The 18,960-nt window shown below is 38.6% G+C and overlaps 1 protein-coding gene across 1 annotated transcript in view; it reads left to right on the top strand.

Annotated features, from left to right (window-relative positions):
• LOC135698674 (uncharacterized) overlaps positions 1 to 17,081 on the top strand; it is a 51,396-nt gene extending 34,315 nt beyond the window's left edge. Inside the window, exons 2-3 of the mRNA XM_065218752.1 lie at positions 6,852 to 7,823; positions 17,002 to 17,081. Coding sequence (XP_065074824.1) covers positions 6,869 to 7,823; positions 17,002 to 17,081 — 1,035 coding nt within the window. The 5' untranslated portion in view covers positions 6,852 to 6,868. The remainder of the gene's footprint in view (positions 1 to 6,851; positions 7,824 to 17,001) is intronic.
• Positions 17,082 to 18,960: the final 1,879 nt, after the last annotated feature.

Raw genomic sequence — 18,960 nt, forward strand, 5'->3', positions numbered from 1 at the left:
TTAGTTTTAGTTTTTAGTTTTAGTTTTTAGTTTTAGTTTTTAGTTTTAGTTTTTAGTTTTAGTTTTTAGTTTTAGTTTTTAGTTTTAGTTTTTAGTTTTAGTTTTTAGTTTTAGTTTTTAATTTAGTTTTTAGTTTTAGTTTTTAGTTTTAGTTTTTAGTTTTAGTTTTTAGTTTTAGTTTTTAGTTTTAGTTTTTAGTTTTAGTTTTTAGTTTTAGTTTTTAGTTTTAGTTTTTAGTTTTAGTTTTTAGTTTTAGTTTTTAGTTTTAGTTTTTAGTTTTAGTTTTTAGTTTTAGTTTTTAGTTTTAGTTTTTAGTTTTAGTTTTTTGATTTAGTTTTTAGTTTTAGTTTTTAGTTTTAGTTTTTAGTTTTAGTTTTTAGTTTTAGTTTTTAGTTCTAATTTTAAGATGACAATTGATATACTGACATGCCCTGCCTTTTGGTTCAGTGAGGGTTAGGGCGCGTTCTGCCAGGTTGATCGAAGCAGATTTCATGTGTAAGTAAGTGATGAACATTGTTACGTGCAATTCACTGGTGCGTTTCATATTTCATCACATGTAGTTCCAAAGAGCCTGAACAAATGTGGCGCTTGTGAAGATCACTTGAAGATACGGTATCATGGAACATTTATACTAATTGTATGCAGCACAAGTAAATTCATTCAAAAATAGGTTAGGATAACATATTGAAAAATGAGTTAATTGTTAGTGACAAATGTAATGTTGCATTGAAATACTTTAAATCGTGTTAAAATTAAATGTTCCCTCATTTCACATCTGTTGAACCATTCTGAACGGCCATCATTTTCCGCATTGGTGTTACAGTTTTATAAGACGCAACTAGGAACTCAAGATCATTATACAAAGATAATGGACGTCGAAATGTTGTAAAACACATCAGAAATAATATGGGAGACTTTCGGGAGACTTGTAGCGACTAGCAATGATGCAGAGAAGAACAATGAGTTCACAAATAGGCACGAAAATTGGGCAGAAGGGTGAAGAAACAGTGGAAGTTGGTGAGATCCTTGTAAATTTTTAATTTTTATTATTGCTCATACAATACTGGGATTGGGAGGGACCATCAGAGCACCCGATTGAAGCGATTTGGATGGGAAGAGTGAAATTGTTAACTCCCTGTTGCTAACATTTCGTGGAAAAAGGGCGGGCTCTTATCCTTCTGTCGGACGGCTCGTTTTTTGACCAATTATATGATCATGTGGCTGGAAGGAGATTCTCTACCATCCCGTGGAGGCGTATAGGTAAATTCACTATCGAACCACCAAACCCGTTTTTGGCCCTTCATACAGTGACATGTTGAGGACAATCAGAGGTTATTAAGCTTGATCAAATCAAACAGTGAGGAGCGCCCACTGCTGTCGGACTTAATTTCCGTGCTACAATGAGTGGAAGACAATTATCATACATCATACATGCATCATTTGTTATACTGACATGCAAGTATAGAAAACCTGTTCAAAACACTGTAAACAAACACTGAACAATGCAAAAACAATTAGATATACATCATAGCAATTAAGGCTGTTAAGTTGCCGTAGTAGCTGGAGCACCTACATTAAAATAATTTCTAATTTTATATAAACATTAAACAAATTAAAAGCTATGAACTCCTCCGAGCTCATTTTATTTGCATTAAATATTATCGTTTCAGAGAAAATTATTCGACGCAACTGACAGCCTATGCTATTAAAGCTGATAATCTGACGCCGAATGCTAATTTTTCTCTGAATTAGTAATAAATCCTTTTTTTTCTATTTTATATGTTCCCAAACAGATTTCAGGGCATCCGGGAGGGACCCTAAATAATACAGGTTGATTTTTCATATAAAATTCGTGTGAAATTACTTGATAATATGCCAAATAAATGGAATGACAAATACAAACCAAATATTTGCCATGGCAATGTTTGGTCAAATATATTTGGCCATTACACCGTGGTCAAATATATTGATGTCAGCTTAAGTATAGTTCCTAGTTAGTTCGCAGGAGGTTCTTAAGCTAATTCAAAGGAATTTCTGAGGATAATTCCAATCTAGTTCTGAAGAAAATTCTAAGCAAATTCTGTGGGTAGTTTCAAAGGTATTTCGAGAAGAATTCTTTGATAATTCAGAGGAGTATTCAAAAAGTGAATATTGAGTAGAATCTCAGGAAGTTTCTGGGAGCGTTCCTAGGGAACTATGAGGGGATTTCAAATAAATTCGATGTGTAGTTGCATGGGATAGTAATATTGGTTGAATATTTAGGGATAGGATAATTTCAAGGGTACGTATTGTGGGGAGAATTTCAGCTGAATTTAAAGGATAACTTCATTGAAGTTCTGAAACGAATAATCATGGTTCAGAGTAGAATTTTGACAAAGGAATCGTTACGAGAATTCTAAGAAAAATCCCAAGGTCTCTGGAAAGAACTTAAAGAAAATTCTGTAGCACGGATTCCATAGCAATTATTTTGGATACTTTTGTCGAACTAAGAGACGAACCAGCCCACGGCTGGAAGTCTCGATAATAAAGAAAACTAAACCTAACTTTTGTCGAACTCATCTACATTCTAAACAAAATGAGCTGGAAATCTGCATAAGTTTATTAATATTTGGTTATGCAAAATTGTGTATGCGAGATGCACAGTTAGCTAACCCTGTCGTCATATTTATTCTTAGCTATTCATAAGGTGACGCTTAAAATAGGCTACAGTGGACAACGAAAATAATTAAATATTATGTGATCAGATCCGCTATAGCGAAATAACGAAAAGACGCGCTGAGAAAAAAAAATCACCCCATGCATATCTCATTAGACTCTTAACCGACTGCCGGCGTCGATGTTGGAAGTAGATAGGTACATATGATTCTGTTTCATCTAATTCCTTTTTCCTGCTTCTTAGTTTGCATATATCTACAGCATCCCTTGCTTACGTTATCCATTTCGGAGGAACAGTGCAATGACATGCTCCCGTTTGAGCATCCTGAGTGGACTGCGCTTCCAGCCGTGCGCACGTCGTGTCACACCTTAAACAACTGCTTCCACTCACTATACCTAGATCTTGTCACTCGCGCCACACTCTTTTTATCTTTTTTTTTCATTTCTCCCACAACTGTTTCGTGGAGAAACATCTTTGCTGGGGGTTCTTCCCCGTCCGTCGGATGCATTTCCCTACGTCATCGTTGTCGTCGTCATGCCATTTTCCGTTTCTTATAATATCCGACGCCAGTTGGTTCTGACTATTTCATTGGAGCAATAAAATAAAACCTCGAGCTCTGTATATGTACAAACGTACGTATATGTACTTATGAGCTCTTATGGGATGCGTTTGCTACCATCAATTGCAATGTTACTTAGGAATGAAACTAATTTTAACTTCATGCATGTGTTCGACTTTGTACTTACGCGATGTACGACTGTAAATTAATTATTTTAAAATATCAACTTAGTTTACTGCACAAAAGTATATCATTACTGGGCTAGAGTTTTTAGCATGCAATTTACATCCTTAAATTGATAATCCACCTCCGGTGAGATTCAAATCTATCGTAAATATACTAGGAGGCTGTCAATAAAGTAAGTGAACTGTTTTTATTAATAGGGTGGGGCTTAGAAAGTATCTTTTGTGCCGAAAAAATAATAGGAGGTTAAAAGGAGGGACTTCGGATATTAATCTAAGTGCATAAATAAGGGTTCCAACAACTTTTTCAGTGCCAGGTACGTTATTCTGAAGCTTGTGAGAGGGAAATAAAAAATCGTGTGTCATCAAAATACATGGGCAAATAGGCAGACAGGTTAAGTTATACTGATTTATGGATACTTTCACCAAAGATTCAAAGCTTCACCGGCTGGAGAGGGAATCGCTGATTACTGAACGACGGGTGACGAAGCTATCAACTACGAATCAATTGAAAGTTTCAACCCTATTCTAACTAGGATCAAAGGTTTACCAAAAATTCACAAACCAGGAAAAGAAATGAGGGAGATTATCTCGGCTGAAGGATCCCCCACTCATAAGCTTGCCAAATGGCTAGTAAAGGAATTTAAAAATATGCCTAAACCCTTTTACACTCGCTCAGTTAACAGCACACAGGAATTCGCAAGTCAGCTTCAGGCATCAGGAGAGATTCGGGAAGATGAAGTCATGGTTTCATTTGATGTCACAGCACTTTTTCCGAGTGTACCAGTAAAGGAAGCCATCAGCCTTTTAGAGGACTGGCTTCTGAAGCAACGTGAGAATTCTACTTGGAAAAACAAAGTTCGGTCATATCTCAAGCTTTTTTTTTTTTCCTCTGTTCGGGACATAACACCACTGCGACCAGTAATTTGATCTATTGTAGTATATCCCGTGTCCTTAGTTTAGTGCATGTCGTATTACTCCATCACTATTGAGAAATGATGAAGTATTCGGTTTTGATACAGTTGTCATTCTTGCCTTCATCGCAAGGAATCGATTCTAACTGAAAGGTTCCGCTATTTATACCCTTCGGAGTTGGAACACCCTCCAAAGGCGCGCCCCTTTGTCAGTCAGTCTCAAGCTTACTCGTCTATGTATGGAGGAAAATTATTTCATTTTCAGAGGAAATTTCTATAAACAAACTAAAGGCGCTCCTATGGGCAATCCGCTTTCTCCATTTTGATGTGAATTGTTCATGGCTAACCTAGAAAATACTCTGGAGGATAGGAATTTGTTGCCCAAATGTTGGTATAGGTACGTGGATGACATCTTTAGCATTGTCAAAACGGAGGCCATAAGCAACGTTCACAAGGACATCAAATTTACTCACGAAGAAGAGAAAGACGGCAAACTCCCCTTCTTAGATCTTCTCATCATCAGGGAAACGTCTTCGTTAAATTTCGAAATCTATAGGAAACCAACAAACACAAAGAGAGTAATACCAAGCACTTCCAACCATTCCCATCAACACAAAATGGCCGCTTTTCACCACATGGTTCACAGGATGCAAACTCTTCCTCTTAGCGATACAAGAATCAAAGGAAATAGCTCACATTTTTGAAATCGCTAGACTTAATGGGTATCAAGAAAAAACTATTCAAGCAGTAATCGATAAAAGAACAAGGGATCATTTTAGGCGTATTTCGACAACTCTTACACCAGTAACTGAGGTGAATTTCGATAAAAACATTACCAAACCATTGATTTCAAAGTTTAGAAGTTTTGGCCTAGATTTAGTATTCAGCAGTAGGACAAATCAGCTGAAGTCACTGTTAGGATCAACTAAAGATTCAATAAATGTCTTAGGGAAAGCCGGAGTCTACAAAATCTCTTGTCCAGATTGCAATAAAATCTACATTGGTCAGACGAAAAGGACTTTGGAAACAAGGTTTAAGGAACACATAGCAGAGGTAAAAAAGGCTAACAAAGAGATGGATAAAGGACTTCATTATGAATTTAAATCCAAGGTTGCAGAACATATCGTTACAAAGGGGCACAATTTGACTAAGAAAAACATTAATATCCTGCGGACTGTATCTTCGCCTTGGAAACTAGACGTAGCTGAAAGTTTAGAAATATTTAAACATAATCCATCAACATTGATCAAGGAAACGGATACTCGAGACTTTTTAGCATGCTACCTAAAACAACACATCGTAGCATGCCTGAAGACTGAATTTAGGTACCTGGTTAGGTAAATTTTGACATGGCAGTGGATACCTGCTGATTTTTAGTACCTATTGAAACAATATAACTTGTAGATAAAAGATGGATTCTTCAGTGGTGTTGAGTACTTGGCATTGATGAAGTCTGCAAGTAGTAGACGAAATACGCGTATCTGTCAAAAGATAAGCAATAACGGAATTTAAAGGAAATAAACCAACCCACTCAAAGCTCTTCATAAAGGGATTCCGTTAAGAGATTCGACAAATTAAAAGGACGACCACGAAGCTTAATAAAAAAAATTAAGAGTCATTCCGCGCCAAGTGTCCGAGGCATGTGAAATTTACCTCTTCAGATTTGGACCATATTTGAGGAGATGTTTATTTTGGTCTAACTTTTATGAATCCAAATTTATGTGCCGATCGAAGCACTCCTTGGTACAGGAGAGAATTTTCTATTTTTCGTGATTTTCAAGAAAGTACCACCGTAAAACGGGGTAACATTGATGATTTTTTAAAGTATATTCTAAATATGTCTTGCAGCTATGAATATTTTTCAAATGTTATATTTTTAAAACAAGTATGGAGGATCCAAGAGTTAATTCGTTAGTAATTTGTTTAGCGAGAATTAAAGCATTTGCACTATTTTTTTTAGTTTTGTGACCGAACACCAGTATTTTGATTTGGGGTTACTTTGATAATGCTCGATGAATGTAGAAAAAAAATGAGTGAAACTCAAACATTTAAGTTCTTTCAATATGAAACTTTGAGTGATTAAATAATCAGAAAACATCATAGGCAATACGAATACAACATTGAATTTGTGATGACTATATCAGAAATACATTTCATAAGTGATGGTTTCAGTGCTTTTTCAAACAGACGAAAAATACGAAAATGGTTTTTTAATATGTTTGTAAAATATGTAACACGATATATACGATATCAACGGAAACAGCCTAAACTACAAACAGTTGTTTCTAATTTATAAAAAGCACAGCGAGTTAATTTAAATTAGCTATAAAAGTTAACCGCATTATCAAAGATACCGCGTTTTACGGTACTTTCTTTTACCAATATCTTTTACCAGCCATGACAAGTACAGCCACCCCACCCTATTTTTTTAAATTTGAGTATTAAAATCCATATCTGTAGATGTTCCATTTAATCACATCCGCAACAAAACTAAAGAAGCTTGAAATTTGTAACCATTCTTTATTTCTATCAAATTCCAGATAATAAAAACATCAGCATGGACGACTCAATGGAAAAACTCCTGAATGATTCAATGATTTCCACCATGTCGACCAATACCGACGAGCTGGGAACGTCTGGGGTGGATAATCTAAACTACACACCCAGCAATCCGGACAACCCAGAGTACGCTACAATTAATAAGGATAGGGTAGTACCTGATTTCCTCATCGGAGCATGCAGTCGACCGGCTGTATCCAGAACCACTAGACCCGTATCCATGTACGAACCATGGGTTGAAACCAATACATTTTCCTCTCTTCCGGTAGATGCAATGCGTGTAAAACCGGTGAAAATGATTGATATTGATTTCGAATCGGAGTTATCCTCCCAGAAAGTTTGCTGGGAGGCTGAGGACGCCGACGATTTCATCACAACTTTGGATGAGTCTGCCATTCTGGACATTGTGTCTTGCGAAGATATCAGTCAGAGCTATGCACAACCGAACCATAAATTGATAGTCGCAGCTGATATACATCATCGCGCGGCCCTAGATGACAGGAAGTACGAGGATATTGGAATTTACGCTACAGTGAAGAAGAAACCCCGTGACAAAACAGGGAACCAACATCACTTGGTAGACTGTCAAGTGATGATTACATCCGGCGGACCGATGGAGAAACTTCCTAAAATTATGACAACTTCTTGCTATGGTGAATTGAATATGATGACCTTAATGAACACGAGTAGCACGTGGAATGATCCCAGTTTGATAGTAAAAAGCAATGAAAATTTATTGGATACACGTCCTTTCTCGATTAGTAATAATAATTCGATGAACAACTCCATTGTGGATGGGTTTTCCTCAATGGCCAGTTCAATTTACGAACCCAACTCAATGAATTCATCGATCGAAGTGGTGAAATATTCTACTAATGAAAAAACGCGTGTCAAGTGGTGGGACGAGTTTACCGAAGAAACAGAAGCCGAGTTGAAGGAAATCGCTGACAAAGGTGAGTTTTTTGGAGCAGTATTTTGCAAACACATTTGCCAACTTTTAGCGAAATCAAATTCCTATAAACCGACTTAAGTTCTTGAATAATGGAAATTTTATGATTACGACCAGCAGCCAAAAAAGACCAAACGAGTCCATCACGATACAATTATCGGTTCTCTCAAACATGCCAGGCTGGCGCCATTAGTTGCTTAATCGGATTTGCATGACTTTAACAAGAAACCAACTTCTTGTGTCAAAATGAGATTGGAAAACATGTTTGCTAATTAGAAACCTGTGACCTATGCAAATGGGGAAGAAGCACCCCGGAAAGGGCGGGTAAATGGAATAAATGCCATAGCGCGCGATGGCACTTGATTTATGTCTGAATTGAGCAATCGTTCCATTGGGAAGCTATTGCAAATGCAGCGCTACAAGAGGCGCGTCGTCCAAAGTCACGATCAACATGCACTTACAGAGGTTTTTTAAGAGGGAATAAAAATGAATTCGTATAAAACCTCTTCTTTGAGTAGATCAAATGCATCGAGTAAACGAGCAGACGGTTTTACGAGTTCAATAAACTATGTCAAGCGAGATGGGTGCCAATGCAGCGCATTTTGAGAAATCAAGTGTCTAAAAATATCGATGGTTTGCTTTTTGGCAGACAAAGCGTATTCATTACCATCGCGGTCAGTAGAAGAACCATGCTTCAAAAGGAATGTTTGGTTTGAGAGGGGTTGAAACGAAGAACGTGGGAAATTAATGTTTGCATGTGCATAGATACTTAACTCCAGTTATTGACCTTCCAAAAGCCACGCTAGTTAAAAAAAACTACGGAAAAATACACGTTTTGATAATATACGATAAAGAAATGTAAATTTCATTATATACGGGTTTTAGATGTATTCCAAAATCTGCTCTTCCTCTTTTTGGTAGTAAAAAACCATTTAATAAAAAGTTGAAAGTAAATTCGTGTTTTAATACAAGTTCAATTTCGTGCTCCGTACACCAGCGCGTCTGTTCATTAGGGTGTTCCAAGTAAAAAAAATAAATAAAAGAAAGGAGTGTGCTAGACACGACCGCAGTATGACGTAGAACTACGCAAAATTGACTATAAAATGTATTTCAATGTTTTGGTTATGGTTCAAATCTCGCGACAATTCATGTTAGCATAATCAGACCACCGTTCATTTTACGCATAAGATAATGACTGAATTTTCCCTACATAACTACATTGGGTTGATTAATGTTGAGCTATTTTGCTGTGATCAATGTGCACTAAATGCGACATCGACATCGACTACAATAAGAACCGACACTAGTTTGTCAAACATTGATTTGCACCTCAGTAAAGTACACAAAAACGCCATGCATGTTGTGGGATAAAACAATTCCAAAAAAAAAAAACTTAATTTTTTTCAGTAGCTTTATCATTAGTTTTAAGTTGGGTCTCTGAAGCAGAGAAGAGAGTGAAGGTTGAATTTTATGATAACGCCACAGGCAGCTGTTTTCCTTATCAGAAGACGGTACTTTCAATATTGAACAAAATGTTGGTTCATATGTCAGCGAAGTAGGGGAGGAAGGGGTATTCGTTATATGCGGGGTTTAAGCACATCCTTGTTTTCCTATTTGGAGGACAACCCTAATATAAAATTATCATGCATGTAGTTAATACAGCGTTCGTAGATTGATGCAAAATAGAATACTGTGACTTTTCTCAAATCAAATGTTGGGTTTCCAATAAGTAGGTGCTTAGTACAACATTAATTGAAAATTAGGGGGATTCAATTATTGAATTTCAAAGTCAGAGCAAAAGCTCGTATACAGGTTCTCCACCTGTTCAATTTTTTGATAGTAAGCATTATAGTTAAGGTACATCGACGTAAGTTGAAACGGTACGTGTATCGCTTAGCGGAAATTAATATTCACTGTAAATATTTTTGAGAGGCTTTGTACTACCGCAAACTATTATATTAGAAATAATCTCAGTGATCATTCACTTCTGTTAAGAGATGCACCGAAAAAAATTGTTGAATATTACATCCAAACTGTTGCAACCAGGTCAATCCATCGGTTGTGTGATATAACGTTGTCGATATTGCGAACAAAATTACATCCATGGATGTAATATTGTATCTGCTTTTTGCTATTACATCATTATTTCATACATCAGCTTGAATTACATTCCCCACCGTTTCAACTTGCCGCCATGTACACAGTTCAAAAAAGTAGTGTAAATTTCTGTTTAGTATGATGCACATAAATGGAGCGTCACATATCATATAAGTTTACATTATATATCATGTAAAGTTCTGAGACATTTATTGCAATATAGCAAATATTGTACACAAAAGCCCATTGTTGTAAACAACATTGTTTACAAGTTGCTCGGTTGCGTGAAATGAAATACAAGTTTACGTGAATGAATGTTTACATCACAATTAAAATTCAGAATTTTTATCTGTGAATTCTTAAACTAATATCTATAATGTTTTGTTTATGTTATTTAGATAAATGTTTTACTCCTTTGATGCTGTGTTTATTCTGTGTATGCATTAGAATACAAATTCAGATGTTCTAAAGCTACTGTTTGTATTAACTTTTAGTTTAAGTCTAATGAACTCAAACGCAACATGTGAAAACAGTCATGAACGTCGATTTTTCACGGATTAAAGCTCATTCAGGTAAACCAACATCAGCATCTGGTAAACGAAATTTACTTTAACAGATTCTACTGTCGATTTGCCTGAATGAGTTTTAATCCACGTGTCATCGACGTTTAAGGTCATTGTTAACGTTTGGTTCATTGATTTTTTTCACATGTTGTGCCAGACTTCGCGTACACTAAATTGTGGATTTGGTTAAATCTGTAATGTAAATTCCTTTTCCTTTAGCGATTAGACGGAACATTCAGTAGACAGCTGAAAATGACGTCTCATTACAATTTTAAATGTCAACAAACTTGAACGAGTAAAATTACAATTTTGCTTCATTTTACGTCAAGTAAAAATACTAACGGACCAAATTGTATATAATTTGAGTCTCTTACATGTGTTGGTATTAGGAGACTTAAAATTACATGAAGTTTTCGAAGTGTGTAGAATTGATTCACATTTCTTTCACATAGGGTACGGCAGCATTTCGGCATACCTCACTGCACTTCTGTACATCCCTGTTAAATCCGGCTTCCGACAGCACCGTCATTTTGTTTTTATAACATTCGTAATTTAACTCGTGAGCAAAGAATTTTATGCATAAATGTTGGACGTAACTGTTTGTCTTTATTGTGTTTTGAGGCGTATGACGGAAATAGGTCCCATATGCTGAAGTAGTGCTCCACCCTATCTGAATAATGGCGATACAAATTTTCATTATGCCACTTTTCATTTTGCATAAGCACACATTTTGGTGACATTTTGGTCATTGGAACTAGGTCCCACACAGCAAAAAAATAATTTTGATATCACATCAAAGTGGATGCACTACAATCATGTCGAAAATTTCATGTAATTTTTATGACCACATAAATAAACAAATGCAGTAAAGCAGCGTAATGTCAGTTCATGCATTGGATTAATGATAATTTTGTCCTTTTTAGCAAGTAATATTACACCATATTTTCGACATGATTGTAGTGCATCCACTTTGACGTGATATCAAAATTATTTTTTTGCTGTGCAGATTTTTTTCCCTTGATTTATTTTCCGTCTATATTGTTTTCTGTGCTGAGCACCAGTGCTACCGACGCCAGGGAGGCAGCTCCCACACCTGGACCCTACCTATCGACCCATCAACTCATGAACCGGGGACCAACGGCTTTACTTCCCTTCCGAAGAAAGGCGTGATCAGAGATGTTATGCCTCAGAACAACCCGGCGGCACCGACTGGGATTGAACCCAGGCCTGCGAGGGTGAGAGGTAAGCATGCTTACCACTACACCACAGGCACCACTGGTTTCCAGATTGTCTACCTGTAAAAAGGTCATATTCATGGATTTTAAATTCTCGCAATATGTCTTATTTCTTTTCATTTTAGGGGCTATTCATGATGTATATCAAACATTTTGGAGAGTTTTAATGCCCACGTCCTCATGGGAACATGAATGTTAGCCATATTATAAGAAAGTCATAATGGATGTTTGCCATAAGCCTGTAAATTCGTATAAACTAATTTATTTGGAATACGGATTGTCTGTTTGTCTCACGGCACACAGAGGAGTAATTAGGACAAAAACCTGGCCAAAATTATGAACTGCTGTTTTTAGGGATATTAGGCATGGAAACAATGTTAAAGAGTAGCTTTTATTGATTTAGAGTCAAATTGTAAAAATACAAAAACCAAATTTATTTATAGAAAATTGACAAACTTCCTCTAAACTGATGTAGAACATACGGTTTCCGAAAGGCTCGCAAACGCCAACCCGGGCGAGTCCAGATGAGTTCTCACCACTAATGAGTTTATGCTAACTTGAAGATTCATTTGTTCATAGATTATATAATCGAATCACGCAGAATTTGAATACTTTGTTTACAATGAAAAAATACAAAAATACTTAAACATCATATGTTGTCAAACTTTTTTAAAGTTAAAACAATAAAATATTCTTTGACTATATGTTTTTAGTATTACTTCTACGTGAAGTCAACGATTTACATAGTTGAAGATGCTAATTTCAAATAACAGACTGTAGTGGTAATTTTTATTCGACAGATGGAGTAGATGAAAGCATAGAGTTGATAGTTCCGTTAGAGTACTGCAGTGTGAAGATTGAATATAGATATTAGAAGAGCGAGCTAGAACAACTTTTAAGGAAGGTACAAATCGGTTTTTTCATCTCTCTTTACCAAACTCCCCCTTTGGAGAGGGATGGTGAGGGGTGTCCCCCCCCCGCCACCACTAGCTCGCTCTTCTAATATCTATATACAATCTTCACACTGCAGTACTCTAACGGAACTATCAACTCTATGCTCAACTAAATAAAATATTGTTTATTGTTTATTGTTTATTGTTTATTGTTTATTGTTTATTGTTTATTGTTTATTATTGTTTTACATCAACAGGCTGGATGAAGCCCCAATGATTTTAACCTTATCAACTATGGTAAAAAAAATACATTCAAGCATGGTCATAACATAAAAAACATTAAAAACATATATCTTATAGTCAGTTACTCCTGCCGGCGAAAAACAGAAGAAAACTTTCGACGAAGCGCATCACGGGAGATATGAAAGTCGAAAACAGATGCAACTCTGTTGAATGTTCTCTGCAGTCCGCAAATCTCACCGTACGCTCCCTATAATTTGTGCGACGTAGAGGCAGTCTTAGCATAAGGTTATTACGAAGCGGTCGGGGTTGAACATTCAGGTCAATTTCCCTCAGGATAGCCTCACAATCTGTCCTTCCTTACGGCTTTCGTAACTGGGTAATCGAAACGGATCATTTCAAGGCAATCTACGCAACGCAAAACGAAGAAAGCGATGTTGAACAGATTCAATTCTCTCGGCACCGTTGTTGTAGTTTGGGTTCCAAACCGCTGAACAATACTCAAGCGTCGATCGAACAAGCGAACAATAGAGAGATTTTAGACAGTAGATATCAGTGAAGTTTTTAGCTATCCTAAAAATGAACCCTAAAGTTCTTGACGCCTTATCATCAACATATGCAATGTGTTGCTTGAATGAAAGCTGCGAATCCAAGATCACACCCAAGTCTTTCACTTGATTAACGCGTTCGATTGTCGAGCCAAGCAGGTCATAGCTAAATATTATTGATTGTTGTTTTAGTGAGAACGTAATAGCGGAGCATTTGGCTGGGTACACTACCATTCTGTTTAACCTGCACCAACTAGCGAATACATTCAGTTGACGTTGAAGAAAGTGACAGTCAGCAATGGAGCAGATTCGTAGGAAGATTTTGTCGTCATCTGTATATGATAACCGAGGAGCTTCGATGACCAGATGCACGTCGTTGAAGTACAGTATACAAATTAACGGTCCCATGTGGCTTCCCTGAGGTATACCTGATGTGGCGAAGAAGCTAGCTGATCTGCAATCTTCTAAGGCAACTTTCAGTTGCCGACCAGTAAGATATGATCGAAACCAACTCAGAAGATTACCGCATACACCGAGCCTGCCGAGTTTAGCAATCGCAATAGCATGGTTCAACTTGTCGAATGCTGCGGATAGGTCTGAATAAATAACGTCCGTTTGAACCCGATCCGACATGTTTTCGGTTATATACGATGTGAGACACAGCAGATTGGTAGTTGTAGAGCGGCCAACAGTTAACCCATGTTGATCAGCACTCAAATACTGCTTGCTATGGGACAGCAACGGTTCCATAATCACTAGCTCGAAAAGCTTCGAAACGGCACTTAACGATGTAATTCCTCGATAGTTATCCACAGCTCGTTTCCTTCCTTTTTTGTGGACGGGAAACATGTGCGCAAATTTCCAGCAAGATGGAAATATGCCACCTGAGAGAGACATTCGGAACAGGCGAAGAAGCGGAATTAACAAGATAGCAATATGTCTCTTCAAAAATACAGATGGAACTCCATCAGGTCCAGGATTAAAGGATGACTTGAGCAGAGTCGTTGCCTTAGAAATCATTTCTGCATTAACATCAATTGCACCCAGCGTTTTATCGTTTACTGGAACGTTCCTGGCAGCCTGGTTAATATGGTCGTCAATTAGTATCTCATTAGTGAATACACTGGCAAACTTTTCGGAAAAAAAGGTGGCATATATCCTGAACAGTGGCAGCAACTTCTCCGTTGAATTCCATAGACGATGGGAGGCCGGATTCCCTGCGTTGCTCGTTCACGTAGTTCCAAAAGGATTTCGAGTGTAGCTTAAGTTTGCGCTGGATGCCTCGTTGGAAACTTGAAAAGCATTCACGACTGACTCGCTGGTACATGTGATTCAGCCTCACATAAAGTAGTTTTAGAGGAAGCGTGCGATACTTCGTAAATCTTCTCAATGCTGCTCTCATGATTGACTTCAACCTACGTAGCTCTCTCGTCTGCCAGGGAGGGTGAGACACTTTGTGGTGAGTTCTTTTCGGGACGTGTCTGTCAATGACATGTGAAAAGGTTTGCGCTGCAGCCTCAACGTCATCTGGATCAAGGATGTTCTCCCATACCATGCTAGACAATACATCTATGATGCTACGGTGGTCAGCTTTACGGGAGTCATAAGAAACCGTAGCAGTATAGTTGTCGAAATCACGCACGAGTTTGTCCTCAACAGTGACAATTAGAGGAGGGTGATGTGGAACTAGCTTAGTTAGTGCACAAGAAGCCCAGGAAATTGATGGAGCCCTGTCCTGTGTGCTCACGAAGCAGAGGTCCAAACTACGACCATTTTCGTTAACTACATGGTTAATTTGAGAAAGCGTCGCTGCGCTGTAGTTGTCGAGAAGGCTAATAGCTCCTGCGTGAAATGTAGAGCTATCAGGATCTGGGTACAGGAATCCGCTATGAGATGGACTCCACGAAACGCCTGGCAGATTGAAGTCACCAAAAATGAATATCTCATCAACTGGAGTGGCACTTTCGACAACTGTGAAAACTGACAGACAGTGAGTATCGATGAGTTTATTGTCGCGGGCTCTGATCAGGTGGAATGTACAGAGCGCATAGAAATAGTGTGCGATCACCCAGATTGATGGCTGTCCAAACCTGCTCCACATAGTTCCATGAATCGTTCTCGATGGCCTTTGCCTCCAACCCGCTACGGACAGCTACAAGGACACCTCCACCAGTAGATTTACGGCTGTTGTTAGGATTCCGATCGCAACGAAAGACCTCGTATTCAGGACCGAAGACTTGACTGGAAAGCGTTAGATAATCGAACCACGTTCCACACAGGACAATAATATCGTAGCAACGATCCGATACAGCTAGGCGGTACTCTTCAACATCAGAATTCATTCCACCGGCGTTTTGGTAGAAGATCACGACGTCCTGCTTGCGGCAAGGAATCGAACGACTGCTCTCCCTAGAAATCACAGATACATCAGGCAATAACTGACCATCATCAAGTCTAATTGGATACTCGCCATAGTGAGTGGGTTGGAAGACCCCCTCTCCACATCCGACAGCAGGTCCGGAACGACTATGATGAACGAAGGCTGCTGATGGCACACCCAACCGGTGGATGTAAGATTCGCTTACAATTATGTGGGATTCATCATCAGAGGATGTAAGTGTAAGTGCATGGATGCATGAACCGAGGAAGCGATATACCTAGCTGCGGTCCAATGCAAGAGAATTGGAGACCGAAAAATGTGGAGTGTATTAGTGAGGTAAATTAATTATGTAAAAAAAAAAAAAATAGGAAAAAGGTTGCCGACTGGACTCGAACAACGAACGTTGCGATTATCAGACCTATGCTTTCTCCACTGCTCTCTCCATGCTTCTGAAGAAGGATAGCCTAAAAGCAAACAAGAAGCGCTCATTTCCTCTCACACTCGACTTCGTATGCTTTTTCTGCTGGAGAGATTCGAGGCAAGGGTGTGCGTCGTTCTACCATGTCATACATAAAAATCAATGCAAATGCTTGCTTGTGTAGGTGAAAGCACAGACAGAACACGAAATAAAAAAGGCAAAAAACCATTACATCGCCTGCAAGGTCAACTTCTAACATTCGCTGCGATGTTCATGAACAGAGGATGATAGGAAATGGAACTAACATTCATTGTAATAGATTTTTGGTTTGCGTGCAGGACTGAGACGGAGGGATTGGGGGCCTCCATGAGGCTTTCTACGGTGCGTTCCGGGTTTCCAGGATTGGGAGTTACAGAGGCATCATCACAATGACTAACATAGTCAGAATTGCTGAAAATTTGATCGGCATCAGGCAGTGAATAGTCAATATATTGATTGTACTTGCTTGTAGAGGCAAGGTGGAAGACTCCTGATTCATATCCAGCCACAGGTCCAGGACGACTATGTTGAACGCTGGTGGGAATCGGCACGACTGGGCTGGAGTAACCAGGAGCTTCCAAATAGCGGTCTATTTTGCGTCCCGGAGATGAATTAGGATTGTTCGAACAGTAAAGCGGATGTTGTGAATGAGCAGTATCAGAAGTGCTTCTCAACTGGAAACAGCCGGCAGGTGCTTGAAGCGTTGCACTGGAACACGGAAACTGATCAGGCAAATGACTGTAACTAATGTATGCATATTTGCCTGAAGACGATGCTTGGGAGACCCCACCACCGAACTCGACCGTAGGGCCAGCGCGACTGGATCGAGTGGTTCGAGACCTCCCATAATGCGACAGGCATTGCGTTCTGGTCTACAGCGCTCCGATTCACAACGCAAAATCCAATTCTGAATCAGCAGACTGGGTCTAGTCCGGAAATGGGAGTTGAGAACTCGGAAGGTCCCGTAATAGGAGAGATCGTGATGGCAGGCGTGTTCAAACGAGGCAACAACATGTTTTTTGAACCGTCTTCAAATTCACGGAACAAAATTCCTTTCGGCCATGTATCCGATCTAAGAGCAGCTTCGCGTAGTTTGGGATCCATTCCGACTTTGTACGAGATGAAGCTCATACGGCTGATGTCGGATCCTTTTTTGACTAGCGGCACAACCTTAATCGGATCTTCGCACTGTACACAACCTTTCACCAGCTTCTCGGTTGATTCCGATTTCACGCTAGGATGAATACGAGAAAGGTACAGCCAAAACAACTCGGTGGGTTCAGGGTCAGTGACGACCTCGGTAAAGGCATTGTCGTCTGTTACTGCTTTAGAACCACCAACAAGTGGTTTGCTAGTGAGCGAGCCTTCATCGCGGCACCGTTTTAATGGCGGTTGACGCATGAAATCAGAGTTTGTCGGAGTTGTCAATGCGATTCGTTTCGATAGCTGAGCGATCTGCTGTTCTTGCTTAGCCATTTCCTTCCTAAGCTCAGCGTGTGCGATTTCCTGTCTCTCGGTGATAGAATTAATCACACTGCCAAACGACGAAACGGCAGTTTTGAACCGAGCACATTTCATCAGCTTCGCGCACTCGTTACACATCCAAAACAGGTTCGGGCTAGTGTGGACAATGTTCAGAAAAGCCTTATTCAGCTTTGTGCCGCCGCACTTTAGGTGACTCATCCTGTCGCAAAAAGCCATGCAGGAGACGGATTCTTCATCGCCTTTAACTGGCTTAGCGCATTGGTTTTGGAGACCATTATCCTAGTTGGCATTGAATAGAAGGAACTCATTTTCTGAAAAATATTGACCATCGATCATTTTATTTACGCTGGTAAGAGCTGTTACTAAATAATAAGTTTTTGAAAAAAAAGTAGCTCTAAAGTATGTCAATGTTCAAACATCATTTAACGTATTTCAACCATTGTCTCCTTGAGCAGCATATATGTAAGTAGCTATATAACAAAAATAAAATAACATAGATATATAAAAAAGTGTTTTCTTATTTGGCCAGCTTTTTGTTCTAGGTACTCCTCTGTGGGACTTCATGGTTTACCCTTATTTTGTGTGTTTTAAGAAAAAATGAGGAAAGAAGTGGATACATCATCTAGACTCTAGATCCTAGAGCAATGAAGAACATTTCAATAAATGGAATAAAGAACCAAAAAAATCAATAACAAATATTACGAACTAGCAATCCATTATTTGCTGATACCCCATATAAATCCATTTTCCAGCAATACGTGTAATCAATCAAATTTGTGTACTAATGGATAATCACTATTACTTTTATTCATTTCTATGTCATTTCTCCGGTTGACCTATTACTCTAGTAGTGGTAAATTCCTACCGGTATTATCCTCGGATTAAATCAAAACCAAGAAAGTCCAGCTACTTTGACATCGACATCAGAGATAATCGATACGATTCTAAGCAAACATTTAGTAGATCATCCTAACAGGGACGGTATTAAAAGTTAATCTGTGTTGAAGCTTACCGCCATAAGCCTGGTATGCAGCTGAAAAGTAATGACGTTTTTAAGCCTAGTACGCAGCTGAAAAATAATGACGTTTATACGTGCTACGGGATAGGACACGGAATGCTAAAGAAATTACTTTTCCTTAGCATTTCTTAACCCAGTGTGCAGTTCAAAAGAAATCGGTAAAGGAAAGATCGATTACATTAGTATCGTGATCGACATGAAGGTGGCGCATTCTGAATGCAATTT

This window comes from Ochlerotatus camptorhynchus, unplaced genomic scaffold, assembly GCF_037179485.1.
Source record: "Ochlerotatus camptorhynchus isolate MF236.1 unplaced genomic scaffold, CSIRO-AGI_Acam_v1.1 ptg000093l, whole genome shotgun sequence".
NCBI lineage: Eukaryota > Metazoa > Arthropoda > Insecta > Diptera > Culicidae > Ochlerotatus > Ochlerotatus camptorhynchus.